At 40.7% G+C, this 16768-nt stretch overlaps 1 protein-coding gene across 1 annotated transcript in view; it reads right to left on the reverse strand.

Moving 5' to 3' along the window:
• Positions 1-16768, reverse strand: part of LOC124157874 (cadherin-related tumor suppressor) — a 571438-nt gene that overhangs the window by 186561 nt on the left and 368109 nt on the right. Inside the window, exon 3 of the mRNA XM_046532937.1 lies at positions 607-840. Coding sequence (XP_046388893.1) covers positions 607-840 — 234 coding nt within the window. The remainder of the gene's footprint in view (positions 1-606; positions 841-16768) is intronic.

A 16768-nucleotide genomic window follows, 5' to 3' on the forward strand; every position in this document is an offset into this window, starting at 1 on the left:
AATTCCATTCCACCACGCTTGGTTCTTCTGATTCTAATCTTAACAACATGGGAAACTAATTTATATCATGGATAGAGATACGTGAAAATCGCACTTTCATTTTTATTTTAGCGCAATTTCAATAACAGTTTATCGTATTTTGTAGCGTCTATTTTTTATTTTCATAATGAGGTAGATGACGATAAAATTTAGTAAAACACAGTTATATGACAAAATACAGAATATTTTAAATAATTATGTTTGTAGAACAATAATAAAGTAAGGAATAAGACATATAGTGGCGGAGGTGTAGCTTGCCCGCGCCCACTTGTAGTTCGCGGCCACGTAGTCCCAGCCAACTAGCAGCTGGCCAGTCGCTCACAAGCTTTAAGCGGTGAGTGTCGGCGGAGCATTTAAACTGCGCTCGGCACAAAATGTACGAATTTTGCCATCGAAAAGGCAAATTTGCGTAAAAATATCATAAAATTCCAGTCATCGCATTTATGTCCCATTTTTTTGCGCACGTAGCATCTGTATCGCATTTGCGATTTTCACGCATCTCTAATCATGGAACATATTCACCGCCAGTAAGGCGGGTTTATGCACTCAAGGAAATGAACCACTTGCCTCTTCGTAGTCCAGCCTGGAGGTGAGGGTGAACACGCCCGACTGTGGATTGAGCGAGAAGACATCGTTGGCCCAATCGGAGACGACCGTGTATGTCACTTGGCCGTTCGCCCCCTCGTCCTCGTCCGTCGCCTCCACCGCTCCAACACGGGAGCCGCGCGCCGCGTCCTCCGCCACGTCGAACGAGTAGGCGCTCTCAGAGAACACCGGGGCGTTGTCATTGGTGTCCGTGACCTGCAATGGAGAGAAAATGATCCATTATAGTAGTGCTTCCTTCGTACCATCTACTTAGTTCCTTCTTCTCCTCTCTTATCGAAGCGATGGGGATCGACCCGAAAGGAACTCATCCTATTATCCATTTCTCAGAAGTTTTAACAAAAAAATATTAAAAGGAAGACGGCAAATGATTTAAACTCATTACATTTGGCGGGTTAACTTCCGAGTGATAAAATAGATTACGGCTCAATTGAATTTTACATCCACTGAATCTTACCAAATGCTGCAGAACCGTTACCGGTAACTCAATCACCTTTCCGCCAGTGTAAATACCAGTTTTTTTTAGTTTAGTCTGAAATATTACCAACAAGATAATTAGCGGTTAATGACGTGAACTTGGTCTTAGCAGAATAGATTGTTAACTAGGTGGAAGTTAAGTATCTAGGAGATCGGTTCAACGAACTCCTACGTTGGATTGAGTGAGAGATTTGTTTTTATTTATTTACGTTATTAACTCGTTAGATGACAAATTACGTATCAAGCAGATTTCATTTTATAAAACTTTAGAAAGTTCAATAAATTTATGTACAAGGAAAAGTTATGAGTTATCTGCGAGCACACTCGTAACTCCAGGAGGAAAGGACAATGTACTGTATGAAGTACAACCGGTGAAAGGTGGAGGCTAAAAAAAATTGAAAACGGGAAGAGACACTCAAATAAAAACGTCAGTTCTGATCATTTCGCGCAAGCATATGTCAAAAGGAAGCATTAAAGGAGTTCAGAAATAAGAGTCAGATTTTAATAGAATGGCATACCGTTATACGCAATTTAAAAAGCAGGGAGTCACTGTCATGCTGAAGCTCTATTGCGGGGTTTAAAATAGTAATATTTAGTTTTACAAATGCAGCATTATTTTGATCTATTATCGAGCAAGAAGTAATAATTTGACCACCAATAACAATAAATTTAATTTTACAAACTACTGTGCCTGTTTAGTAATATTTGTAAGACAGCCTTATCTAGGAAAGCATATACTTTGTCAGCACCTCAAGATGGAGAAACGGAAATCACTTCAGACGCAGCCCTAAAAGAAATCATAACCCAGTCCTGTCCAGCCGAATTTTATCTCCCTTTGAATAATATTTGACGCTGGTAAAAGGACGGAGAAAACAAATCGTGTCATAGAAAAGAAAGAAAGACCTGCCCCGAGCATAAAAAATTCCCATCCCAGCGGCTACCCATCTTCCGCTGTTTATCAATATCGATGGCTGAAAAGTCGATCCATCCCTCTAAGTTTGAAATGGGAGATAAGCGATTAACTCCTGCGTCCTCCAGGAGTTATACACATTATATCCGTAATGGAGCACACTTGCTAGGTAGTGGATCACGTAGCATATTTCGTGAATGACTCGGGAATATGTTAAAAGAGGCAAAGTCCTACAACCAAGCCCGGATAACCGACGGCCGTTTACCTTAAAGTAAAAAACGAAATAGAGCTCCCACTCCACTGAGGACCAACGGAAGGGTGTCTCTTAATGGGCCCATTTCAGACAAGTTTTACCCAGCAGCAAGTATTAGGTAGATATTTTTTAGATAGATTTTCCAGATATTTTTTGCAACTCATGCCGATGTAACAAGTTTTGCCGAACAATATCTTGTGCTTTCTCTGCACACAAAGTGACTGGAATTCTCTAGGATTCTTCACCGGATTTGCTGCGCCATCACTGCTTGTGGCTCGCAGAGTGGATCCGAGAGAATTTTATTCAAAAGTTATTTTACTCCCTTAAAGTTACTTTATTCCCTTATCTCAAATGTAAAACGCATATAAGAGGATCATATGAAAAAAAATTTGTTCCCAAAATACGAAGCAGACAGGATTGAGAAAATTTAGAACTGACTCCTTACTAGTTAATAATCAGCAAGAAGAACTTGCGACGGTGTAGGGAATCAGACCAAAAAAATAATAACTAAGCTGTCTAAAAATTGGGTGACATTGTGGTTTTCTTCCAGCATTTTTCCAGAAGAAAATGGAGTAATTAATAAAAGTAGAATGAACTTTTGATTAAGAGTGAATTTATGGAGAAAAATAGTATACACGTTCATAATATTTGATACCAATGTGAACTTACTTCCATTGGAGGTGAATGATTTGCGGTAGTGGAATTTCTTGGCTGCATTTGAAATGTGCTAACCTGCATTTATGAACGATCATATCCATGTGACTTGCCTCGGATACGCCGCGGGGTGGTCATAGCTTCAAGCTCCTTTGTGACCTTGACATTTAAGATAGCAATAATTTCGTAATTCTTCCAGCCACTTGACGCACTAGTCGACTAGTTCACGCCTAAAATGACTCGCTACTAACACCCACCGCACCATCTGACCCACTTGGCAGTGTGACGAAGCAATTCAATCCGGTATCGTACAAATGCTTCCCAGAACAAAATCAGGACATCAACACTAGATAGCTTAAGTGCAGTGGATTTGAAGTGTTTTTTTGCCATCATTACTCCATTGAAACAACTTAATCATAAGAGAGCGCGCGCTTTGCGCTGATCTCATGTAAACTGATATCATAAGCCTCTCAATAGTGACACGAGCCACGGCGGTGCTGACTAAGACGTTTTACTCAGTCATGGGATAGCAAGCAAGAAAATCGTTTTCTACGATGATTAAGCACAGAATATGCTCGGAAATATTTACTCTATTACTGAACGTTTCTTTCTCTAAGAGTACGAGTGACTGTGTATTTCCCGAGTAAATTAAGCCTCGAAACGAATCATCGCACACAATAGTACGTCGTCCACGGCTTAAATAGACTTTTAGTTTATATTTAGAACATTCACGCCATGATAAGGACAGTATTCAGCACAAGAATGGATATAACCTAAAATGAAACCACAATTAAAGTATGCATTAAAGGACAGACAACTTTGCTGGGGTTCACAAAAACCAACTTCCCTATTATCAAGTCGTTGTCATGGTCCATGGCAACGACTAGCTCAATACCCCTCAGTGATTTAACATATCCAAACCTAGACTGCTGTTACAGTTTTATATGCTAAACTGTAAATATTTGACGTAAAATCAATAAACCAAAAAAATGAAAATCATGACCCAAGTTACAAGTATTAATAATCGTGGTGGTGTTAGGTTTTAGAAGGACAACCCCTATTATGTTTACTTCTGAAATATCGGAAATTAAAGCAGGAGGCGGAAGGGAATGGCATGATAGGAGATAAAACATGCGGTTGCCTATAATTTCCACGGGTAAATATGGACGTTGGATTTAAAAAGTTATTGCTTCACTAAACAATAATCCAAAAATGCTGGAAAAAGACGGGATAACTTAAACGGCCGCATGATAAGAAGAAATGGCCTGATGAAGACAATAATTAAAGGATTCTTTGAAGAGCTGAATGACAAAGGAGTGTCTTGTATTATATGCTTAGAAACAAGTGGATGGAACAAGGATGTAAATCAGAAGATAAGATAAGTTGATTTGAAAGCTACGTCAAAGCAATCTCAGGATTGGAAACCGATGCTGAGACTGTATTCTAAAATGGAATACCACACTGCGAATAGTGCTTGCTCGCTCGTGGACACCTACAAATTCTTCTTGCTTTCACTATTACAAGAACTTCGCCCACAGGACGGAGATTTCAATGACAAACTTCTACGAGTTACAATAAACCGGCTAATGAAGCGAAAAACATCTCCACTCAACTCCTCAAGCATGTGAGGTCAGACGTAAGTGATTTTTGATAAAAGCGTAGGGGTCAAGGTTACCCATGAAGGAGACGTTGAAGCCATGAAATCATTGAAATCTTTATGAAGGGACAGGTCTCCCCGATGACGGATTGATAGTCATCCAGCCACTCCTCCCACACAAGCCGGCCTTTGCGTTCCGAAAAGATCCGAGGGACCCTCGCTGTATCACGCTGAGGGAGTGAGGAGAGGAACCCAAGGCATCCAGTGCGAGGAAAGGGAAAAAACCTCAGTGAGTCCCGGGATCCGATCGGCCGGGGCATAGACGCAAGGGTTACTTGGCGTGGAACGTCGGCGAAAATAAGAAGGATCAAAGGATTTATTGCTTATCCTTCGTCGGAGAGAAATAAAAGAGTGACCCCCTGACTTGCGATGCCCAAAGCTATCGATCTTGTTCATATCTACGTGACTTCGACCATTGATAACCCGGATATATATCGAACCGGAATATCATAAGCGTCTGGCATCAGAATGGCAGCTACAGCTTGAGGTCTTCCTAATGAGGATAGTCCATGGCAATGGAAGGGTGGATTAGGGGAAGAGGATATCAAAAGGAGGAAATATGACCGAGTCGAACTCTTGAGGAACGGCTGTCTGATTGATTGATCACAGGTCAGCATCCGATATGTATTAAAACCGTCGGAATTTTCCACAAGGTATGATCCATCAATCACCTATTCTATGCGGGGTAGGGGACGCAGAACGTTGGTTCCACATTGGCGCGATTTTGGCGTAATAGGAATACAGCTTATGTCCACGGAAATCTCTCAATGATCAGTAATGACTGATAATCTAAAGACCAATGCGATTGTCCTGCTTCATGTACTTGCAGTGTAAGCTCCCCTCACATTAAAATTATCTCGTCATTGCACATAAATGCAATGACGAGATAATTTTAATAGAGCATGAGGATTTTAACAAAGCAATCGTACAGGTTTGAAAATATATCGTTTGATATCTCACCACGTATTATCTTAGAGGAAAGCATAAAAATCAACAATTCATTGCTATCTTTTTTATTGTTTTACTATAAATGTGATATACCTTTACCAAGTCACACCTTCAAACATTCTCCACCCATACCCGAAGAAAACGCTGTCCTGCCGATTGTACCTGTCATATCTATGCATCATTTTCATCAATAATGTATCGCTTAGTGGAACTTCTAAATGCGGCTTGGCGTGTAACTCCACTTGCCTTTTAAAAGCATAAGTAAAAGCATTTGTTATGTTTCGTTATGTTACGAAATGGGAAAAAATTACACATAGACACGTCAAAAAATGAAAAGTTTATCTTTTTTGTGATTATCGATGTGCCTGCAACGGAAAAATAATAATTTTGTTTACATTGATATTTTCCTGAACAATAAATATTTTTCTATCATCTATCTAAATGAGTACATAGTATAGCAGAAAAGTCTAACTATGATATAATTCATTCCGAGTTGGAGTCATAGCCTAGCATAGCAGGATCAAGACGCTAAGGATTTGGGTAAATTTTTAAAAATAAGGAAACAATGATGGAAAGACGGGTAGATGAGGCAAGTCTAAAGAGAAATCAACATCTGCATTCATGTGAAAATGGGGGTGTTTGGTAGTATTCCACGAGCGGCCGTCCTTCTTGATGGCACTGGATTGTAGGGACCAGGAATGCACCGAAAAATGCTCTGCCTTTTCCCAGATTCGAAGCCTGACTGTCGAGATAAGGAAGGCACACCGCCTACTCTAGCGAAGCCATTCCCAGGGGGCAAGGCACGCGGAGAGAGAGAGAGAGAGAGAGAGAGAGAGAGAGAGAGAACCCTTTCTAACCTTTAATTTGAGCGGGATGCTCATTGGCCATTCGGCGCTCGTAAGCACACCCGTTCAGGGAAAAGGCTTTGCGTGCTTCCACCTCGGCGAACTCCCACCGTTGTCATCTCCTCTTACATCAACCTCTTCGCTTAACCTCACATAACCCCCAGCCCGTCCTCGACATGGCCATCTCCTCCCACCCGCTCAATACCGCTCCTTCTCACCGGACCTGCTGCTCGCCACTTCCCCACACCGCACTCTTCCATTGCTTATCTCCATCACTTCTCCCGGGCACATTGTTACACTTGGACCTCGAAGGGCGTCGAGAAATACCGGCCCCTTAGGAACGCGAGGCGGAGGGGGAATTCTAAAAGCTGGGATCTCGTGAGAACGGTGAGTACGGAAATAGAATTTTCTCCGTGACATGAACGGCTTCATTAACCGAAAAAGTCGTATGCAACTGTAAATCTAGTTGATAATACGAACCAATATTAATTTTAAAAATCAATTTCATTGAAAAATTTATGGTAGGACGAAACGAGACTCGAAAAAATTGAACACTCGAGTGAAATGGCCAAATATCCATGTATGAATTCCTGGTTTTAGTGTATGGCAAAGAACAAATTTGACCCCGCAGCAATAAATTTTTGAAAAAAAAAATTATCTCCATTCGATTGGCTCAGAGTGGTAATTTAAACTAGCAAGTTCCATTGAATAGGGAAAACAAAGAATAAGGTAGTTGAAACGGGGCGATAATATATGCTATTTCTACTAACTAAAAGTTGCTTCACGCTATTACAGATCGCATCGAATTAAATTCACCCTCAAAACAAATCATCGCCAACAATCGATTAAAATAAATGCAACAATAATTTTGAGAAAACTATCCATTCACGACGAAAATAGTACCCCAATCCAAGAACAAGGTGGTAAGGAGATACCGAATTATTCCTTTGGAGGGCCACATGAAGGAAACAAAAACAGATTGATAAGATTTTTTCGAGAGCTGAGCAAAGCTGAAATCTTTCCTGCCGCCCAGAATCTCCAAAAGAAGAGGAAGGCTCTCGGGAACCCTCGCGACTTTATCACGGCTATCTCGCAGGTGGAGAGGCCGGCGCGCCTCAAATCACCACAGGTGTTTCCATCTCCCCTTCTGGCCCGAAATCCGAAAGGGAGAATAGGGGTGGGACTGAGGGGTGTCTCCGGCAAGTGGCCATCGGACTCGCCGGCAGAAGAACGGGCGGGGAACGGTGGTGACGACCGAGTCACCGCCTGGCCACGCTCGGCACCTTGCCTGGAGCACTCTCACCGGCAGAAGCCGTCTGTGTACGGACGGCTGAGAGACAACGACTAACTCAAGAGAGAGGGTTAGAACCCAAAATGGTAACTGTGCTCACTTCATTGTTTCTTCAAGATTTTGGAAAAGAAATGATCAGACAAAAATTGTGATTTTCCCTGACATTATTCTTAAGAGGATGCAACGCTCCTGCACGCCCGAACGTATTTATCTTCTTTGATTTCACGACGAATTCCTAAGTGATCGCGAGTCGGCGTTGACTGCTTTAAAAATAAAACTTTCAACTCATTTAATAAATATTAGGATCATATTTTCATGCTTCAGATACTCTGAAATGTTGACGAGGGTCAAGTGCATACACCAAGAAAACATTAAGATGATATCACCAGCTGAAACAAGTAATGCGGTGTAACAAATAGAGCGTTCAGAGAGAAGTGCAAATTTTGCGTGAAAATTAAAGTTAAGAAAACAAATCAGTGCTACTCTTCCTCTTAAAATTTCTTGAGACATTATTGAAAGGATAACAGACTTGACTGAAATATATCATTCGTTCACTTTCCAAATTATTGACCTTCACTATTACCCTACATTTCTAATATGTGTTTAAAGGTCCGCGACACATTCTTCATTCCCCTGACATAATATCCTTGTTGTTACGGAGTTTTAGATAATTTCGAGATGGATTAAAAATTTTCCAGATCAATACAGGATTCAATCAAGTGTTAGTTTTACTTAGCGATAGAATTTCAACCAACTATGTTTAGTGTTTATTCATAAATTTATGAAGCCAATGTTTCCCTGCTCCTGTAGCAGCATCTTTATGCCATTAGGAGTAACGAAACTGAGGACTTTGTAAAGCAGAAAACACAGAAGAGAGTTTGCCAAATTGGTGTGAGCTTATCACTACCGACAACAATCGATAAAATGAAAGTGTACCAAAAGCTTTGAGAAAATTACAATTTATAATTGATTCTAAAATTTGAGGATAATATAATTAAGGCTTTTCTAAAACTTGACCCACAACTTATTAATTAAATAGAATTACGGAATTAAACCAGAAGCTTAGCACTTGTTACTCAATCACCCATCTTTGGTACTACCCTTACCTTTCTTGACCATTGAATCGAAACCCATTGGACAAATACAATGGGATTGTTTGCTCCGACCCCAATTAATACCCCTCTTCGTTTGTGCACATTATGCACTAGGAGCTCTAGGTCTTTAAAAAAACGATTCTATGCGCAGACTACGCGTATCCGTATTTTCATTTCCTCAGGATTCAACTATGACGCCAATTGCGCGGCATTTAATTTTTTGCTGCAAAGACGCATTGCCCGCTTATACCTATAAAAAATATGAATGAGGGGACAATCTCTCTCTGCTAGGAGGCGTTTCCTCATTTCTCCATTCCTGTCATGCTTCACCTTGCACTTGACCTATTCCTTCGCCATTTACCGTTCTCAGATCCATACTTACTGCTCCCTGCTTTCTCGGGCCCTCAACACTGACCTGTGCAATTACTGTTTCGTAAACACGATGTATAGATTTAGTTTATTAAACCTTTGAATGTATAGACTTTCGTATCTTATTTCATTAAAAAAAACGTGTCTACCGTATGCTTCCTCACTTTATCTTATTGTTTTGGTTAATTGACTAACGACACAAGGCCTCATAAATAAAATTACTTAAAAATTCACTTAACGCACTTTTACTATGTAACTTGTAGTACTACGGCTCTCTCAGGTCGAGAGTATCACTATGCGATGACTGTTGGGAGCATGATGCGCCCCAGAATTTGAGGAAAAAATAATTTTTCGTCCAGAGTTAATGCATCTTAGGTATGTCCTGAGACATTAGTCATTTTCATAAATCATACCATTTGCTACAATATTTATACTGATCATACGTATCGCTTAAGTTTGGATGGGCTTTGCCGCAAAGTGTTTTTTTTTCATATTAGTTAGTAATCCGGAGGAAATAATCATTAACGTTCCTGCTAAAGTAACCCTACAGTCTATAATTTTCGCATTGGGAGATGTATCTATGGGGAATCCTAATTTAGCCAACTAATTAAGACGTTCATCTCCCTCTCATTCACCTGCATATACCTATGCATTATACCAATTTCACTAGCTAATCCAGACCTCCACTCGTTTCCGTATCACACATGTGTATGCATAACCGCAAGAATATTTAATCTTTATTTCGGCCTTTCTTTGAATTAAAGACGGTTTTCCTAGGATAGTTCAAATTATGGCAGATTTAATGACAAGTTCCTAACGGAACTATCCTAACTCTAAGAACTCTCGCAATCGCAAGGTGTGTACATACATGTAGGACACCCTAATTTCGCCAGCTAAAAAAGAAGTCCTTTTCCCTCGGAGAGTCACCCGCTAGTATGCGCACCTACCAGAATATTCTCTCCTCCCTCCAAACATGCACATCATCCATTATCTCCCCCCCCCTTTCTTCAAATTTCCTCCCTTTCCTCTCTCCATTTCTCCCTTTCGTATAAAAATATTCCTCCACTCACACACACACACTCACATTCACTCCCGCGACTTCCCCGTGTCTCAAGCGGGCACCGCCAACCCACTGCCCCCCCTCACCCCCTCCATCCTGTCCCTCCCCTCCAACCCTTTCCCTCCCTTCCCCCACCCCTCCTCCGTCCGCCGCATGACCGGTCTTCGAACGCCGCGTTCGGTCAACCACCTCGGCAGAGCACAGGGAGAGCCCCCGCCGCCACCGTCGCCTGTGCTTCTGCCGGCCAAAGCCGTTCTTTCCTTCGTTAGGCGTTGGGATGCTAGGGGAGGTGGGGGATGGGATAGTCAAAGACGGATAGAAATAGAGGGGGGGAGTAGTACAGTGGGGGACACACATTATCCCTGCGTAATGCCGCATAGCCAATAGAGCAAAGGTCAGATTTTTAGGATTTTGTAGGTCTCTAGGATTGAACTGTAGTGTGGACTGTAATGGTGGGTGGAGGGTTAGTGATATCCAAAGGTCATCGGGTATCCGAGGAGGGAATCCCCGGATATTTTTAAAAGTTTGATTAGTTTTTCAATACACACTCTCTTCTTACTTCTCAACCGGTATAAATATACAATTGGAAAATGAAATGAAGAAGTGATAGCAAAAGTGAGTTGTAAGGAAACCTTATGCAAGCTTGCAAGAGTAGTGTAGTGTCTCATTAATTTTGACAATACTATTAATTTGCCGACTGTGATATCTTTTAAGGTGTAGACTCCTAAGCGCGCTCCTATGCATCTTACACTGGAATTTTCCCCTGCATTACGCTTCAATACGTGGGGGTACTTTCTGACCCTGCGTTTATCAAACAGAAATGGAATTCATAGGACAGATAAAAGTAGCTTCAGTACCGTAACAATACAAATTTTGACTATGATACAAAACTTAAATAAAAAATAAACCGCCAAGTCAATGTTTCCTGCCTAAGTTTTCGGCCATTAGAAAGAGGGTCGTGGGCACAATTATCCGTGAAGCATTTAAGGAGCATCAGTTCTCTAAGTGGCTCAGGGAATTTTTTCTAGCTTCACTCGATATATTCAGATTCACCGCCACAATTTAAGCTACTAATTCGATGGAATCAGCCAATAAGCGGTTATGATTCCCACGAAAATGTGATGGGGTGCGGTAGTTTCAGAGTTTCCGTCTTTGCCGCATGAGCAGAATCCAAAAATAACTCATTTGCATCCTTACTCGCAAGTCCTTCAGTCAGAAGTTGCAACATCGAGTCAAAGCTCAAGTCCACGGCAGACGACTAATGTAACGCCCCCTCCCGAATATCCGAGGCGGAATGGGTGGGTCAAGGTGGGAGGGAAGTGTAAAGGAGACGGGTCCTTCCGAACGCCTCCACTGCACGCACTTCCCCCTTCCACTCCAGGCTCACTTTCCGTCCTTCCCCCTCTCCCCCCTCTCCCACCCCCCTCGCCCTACACACGGCGCGTCCCCTAATGACCATAGCGGTTGACGCGTCTACCCGACGGAGATATTCGACGGTGAAAAAAATCACGCGTGCGCTCTTACGCATCGCTCGTCAAGACGTGAGTCGTGGGCGTGGCTTGGTCGAGAGATGCATTTGGCTTCCGTGGTCCGCCTCTTGAGGTGCACCCATAAACAAAATGGGTCTTTGTCTGGGGTTAAGGAAGACACTCGGATCTCTGGAGGAGGCTAACGAGTACTGCCTTAAATTCCCGTAAAAATATAATTGATTGCTCCAGATGTTGCTTGAAGGAAACGTTGGAAATACATAATTGAAGAGTTAAACGTTATAATTATCACATCATTGATTGGAGACTCATACACAATTCGTCTCACCACATCACGGTATTATCTACTTCTACATCTACATAATCATTGATACTACAGTATAATAATCAATGATACCACAGTGGTGGAACGAATTGTGTGAGAGTCTCCAATAAATTAGAATGTGGAAATTAAATTTCAATAATTCAATCATAAATTTCACTTAAAAATCACTACGAATTATACCATGAATATAGCAAAACGGCATTTATTGGTGCCAAAAAAACTTCGGCAGAGGTATTTGTTTTTTAGAAAACGTCAATTAGTACTCTAGAAGTTACTAATGATGTTGAGTTCGTTTTTCCTTTATAAAACATATACAAACTCTACAAAAGAAAAGCAAGGATAACTATATTTAGCAAGGAGAATTTGGGAAACATCTAAAAGTCACGGAATCACACGTATCATGATTATTTTGAGTATCCGTACTGGTGCCGATGGGAGAGTAAAATGTCGCAAGAGCAACTCAACGCGTGAACTTCACAGAAGGTTAGTATGCAGATAATATTCCATATATTCATATTGTATGTAAGTATGTAGATTCCATGCAAAAGCAGAGCAATTCGACTCGCATAACACGCGTAATTAAAAGACTTTCTGCCTATCGGGGACTTCAGAAGAGTCAGCTTTCAAGTCAAATAATTTTTCCACAGCGAGTTTCATTATCAGTGAATATAACTTTGCACCCGTACGCGAGACTGCGAACAGATTCATTAATGTAAGCGTTGAAACCGGTTGTGCACATTATTAAACTCGCTAAGCACTACAAAGTGAACTATTTGGGTATGCTTTTACGCTTGGGTATGCGGAAAAATACAACCATAACTCAGGTATTGTGAGGAAAATATAATTCTCTGCAAACACAACTGTGGCAAGAAAACGTTGCGTTGTGATTTATATTTATTATTCAAAATACCAACAACAATGGTTAGTCGTTTAACCAGAAACATGCATCAATCTTCTTCAGTCGCCTCACGACGACGTTCTCTGGAGGAAGAACGGAACTCGGGGTTAAAAAAAAAAACTTTATGCAGCAGGAAACCCGAAAAACGAGTGTTGGCGGAATAAAAGGCTAGCCGAGGAGGGTGGTTGGAGCGAAGGCACGGAACCATGCGTGTACATCGTTGAGAAACGAATGTGTTCGCCTTGAGCGCTGCGTTTCGATGTCTCTCGGCGGGTGTGTTGCATTGTCAAAGGTTCAATAAACTCAAAGGGGGAGTAAGGGCGCACTCGAGGAGCGCGTGCATCGGAATACGTGGACTCACTGCACTGCCTGGGTGCATAGCGCAAGCACCACGGACGAAGAAGCCTCGAGGATAGATGAGCGAACGCGACCAAACAAGGCGATCACGCTAAAACTAAGCGGACTCAAAGAAACCATTAGAGAAATGCCGCTCGTCAACCAGGCAACGCAGCAAACAATGCATGGACCTCTCGGGTTAACATCCGGGTTAGTTGAGTCATCTCCGACACGTTACGGATGCTGAGTAATCCCATAGTTACATACACATAACAAGGTGACTAAATCTTGAAATACACTTCCGATAGGTTGACCGGCTAAGGGTCAAGTCAGACAATGCCATTAATGTAGAAATTTCAAAATATCTTTAGCCGTTTTCTACTGGAAGTCTTAAAAGGCTTTAGAGTCATGCTGTAACGTCATATACGATGGAATTACCTATTTTAACCGATAACCGTCAAAAGATGAAAGGTCTTCGTATCGTTTTCACTCTTCGTTCATGAATACAGAAGTGGATTGACCAGGCTGAAACAAGTTGAAGCTGACTCAGCTGACCCGAATGCAAGCCCGAGGCGCCTGTGAGCAAAGCAACCCCCGGGAAAAATGAAAATATTAAGAGAATAAGCTCATTCTGATGCACCCAATCTGCTTGACTTATTTGAATGTCTCATAGGGTTCGGAAGTCTAAAAGAAAACTAAGAACACAATTTTCCCACAATCTCTTTTCCGTTATTTCAAGAGTTCTACTGGATAGCCCTCCATAATATGTTTAAAGCACACGACTTGTGAACTCGTATAGACACCGTACAAAACCGTCAAAAAAATACAGCATACACAATCAGAGACTAACTCCCCGACAGTTTTAGTAGTCCTATGTTGACACGAATTTTTCATTCAATACCGACAAATTAATTACAGCAAATGAATATATTTATGAATTGCAAACTTACGTAAGAGAAAACAAGAGCAAAACTGTCAACAAATAAAATATGAAACGAAGATGTGATAGAAGGAGAAAATACCCTCAACGCGTCCTATAAAAAGAGTGGATTATAAGTTAGCCCAATCGTAACTGGTTTTTTAAGTGTAAAAATAGGTTCAAATAGAGCTAAACAAGTTCTGGAGTTCAAACAAGAGCTAAAAGAGCATATAAAGTATTCAATAGACAAATGCAGCAATGCGTCCTTCCAAAAATGTGTTTAACACTTGGAGGTCCATTTCAAGTTTCCATTGCGCTGCCACGCTCATATCTGCATAAGTAAATGGGTGCTCGACATTGACTGCTAGAGAAAAGGCATTCCTGAGTTATTAGGTACGACTACAGAGACAAAAATGGCACGCTTATATCCCAGAATTGATCATAAAATTACGTTTTAATAGCCCAGAGCCGAGTCCGCCTCTGGAGGAAGAAGACATTTAAGGAATTTGCGATCATTTTCGAAGCGTATGTAAGAGAGATATAGCGCGGAAATATGCTTTCCGAGTACCGAGTGTTGCACCCAAGAGTGGGAGACTTAATTAATGCACGAGAAGCGAATAATGCACAGCTGCATACTATGCTGCAATACCGCGACACTAAGAGCTTCATCGCTTTATTAGAAAATGACTTTTCGCGCGCATTCAAGAATTTTTTTAAGGAAACAAAAATCAGATTTTTACATGAAAAATAGAATAAGGAGGAATCAATAAAATAGCTGGTGTAGGTCAATATCTGTCTTCATAACTTATAACCAGATAAGAATTTGGCAAATATATCAATACAGGAAGATACATAGAGTACGTACTTGTATACCAATGCGTATACAAAAATTGTGTAAATAAAAAGACGGAAATGAAGGAAGGATTGTAAAAAACTTAAATAGGAATATAAGTGTACCTTTATTAAATAACAAACATCATATGGTAAAACTATTCTGGAAAATGACTGCTAAAATTCAGATAATATTCTCCACAAAAGATGGCCTAATTTTATTTCAATAACTAAAAACATTTAAATGTTCTCCTGTGTATAGAAAACCATTAGCGGAAAAAAATAATCTCGAATGTTTAGCCAAATTATTAAAAGGTACACAAATATAATTGCATTTCACGAGGAATTTGCGCTCATAAAACCGCAAAGAACTTCATGGATCATTAAGAATTGCGGTACAAGAAAGCAATAAATGAGATTCCTCTCGAATTCTAATTTCCTGAATTCTCCACTCATTAAACAAAAGGATAAAATAGCACCAACATTCCAAAAAAAGAAAGAGAAATTCACGACGGCGTAATTTCAGTGCAATAAAAGGGCAAGCACAGAGTTCTAAACTCCCTGTCAGGCGGTTGGGCACCTGATAACTGAGTACTAACGATAAAAATTTGAATACTAGTCTCGACCAGTTGAAGTCGAAGCTCACTTCTGAACTGCCGCGTGCTCATATAACCCGCCTTCAGATGCCAGCCCACTTGACGCGCTCAAAAGCACTCAAAAAGCCAATGGCAAGAAGATTGCTCGCACAGAATAAACTCTCGCGGGAAGTCGCCATAATGAGGATTATTTCAATTTGGAATCTGTCCGGGGAGAGATAATAAAAACACGCGCAAACAGTCTAATGCATCTGGAATATATTTTCAACGCGGGTGATCTCGGAACCTCCCCCTTCCCTTCTTCCTCTCACCACTACTTAGCTTCCACTCATGACTCCAAGTGTACCATCGGTGACTTCTCGCTCTCGGAAGCCGCTATTTATTTTCCAAGTTCTGTCAATTCCAATTGTCTCACTACTTCAATATTTATATCCGAATACGGCCGTAATTCCTGGCATTTCATTACTCGAATTCCTTAACCTCATCGAATGTCAATCATCACTTAAAATATATGGCAAAGCGACTTAATGATCGTATTTATAGCTATTTTTAAGGGATAAGGGGCGGCATGAAAGTCTTCCATTTCAAACGGCAAGATAAAAGAAGATGAATAATATTTTGCTCCCTTTAGCAATTAAGAAAAGAACTGAATAATTGAAACCATTAGTCGTAGAAGCATTTACCTGCGATTCAAACTATTCACATTATTAAAAAAGTAATAGATATTACAGGTAGGCTATTGCTACATTTGAAGAAACTATATTAATGGTTCTATAATTCCCCTTATTTGAAAAAGGTTCATAATATCGAAAGAAAAATCATAGCTGATAAAATATTTCAATTTAAATAACTGAAATGTCTATTTTATCACAACTGTGCATTATACCACTCATAAAAAATATCGGCACGATGAAAATTCACAGTTCTAGAACATGAAAAAAACTCATTCATTCCGAGAACAACTGGAAACGAAGACTACTCACTTACTCGTCGACCTAAACGTTAGAGTTCTATTTTAATTTACTACATTATAATTCTCTACTTCTGACCTGATTCAAACACCAAGGTTGCATCAGTACAAGGTCAAGGGCTTTTGCTAATTCTGCTTAAACGAAAAAAGCTCCATGAATAGTGATACGTATTAATGGACGTCATCCATTATCATTCTCCAGACAT

Source organism: Ischnura elegans, chromosome 4 (assembly GCF_921293095.1).
Source record: "Ischnura elegans chromosome 4, ioIscEleg1.1, whole genome shotgun sequence".
In the NCBI taxonomy this organism is placed as follows: domain Eukaryota; kingdom Metazoa; phylum Arthropoda; class Insecta; order Odonata; family Coenagrionidae; genus Ischnura; species Ischnura elegans.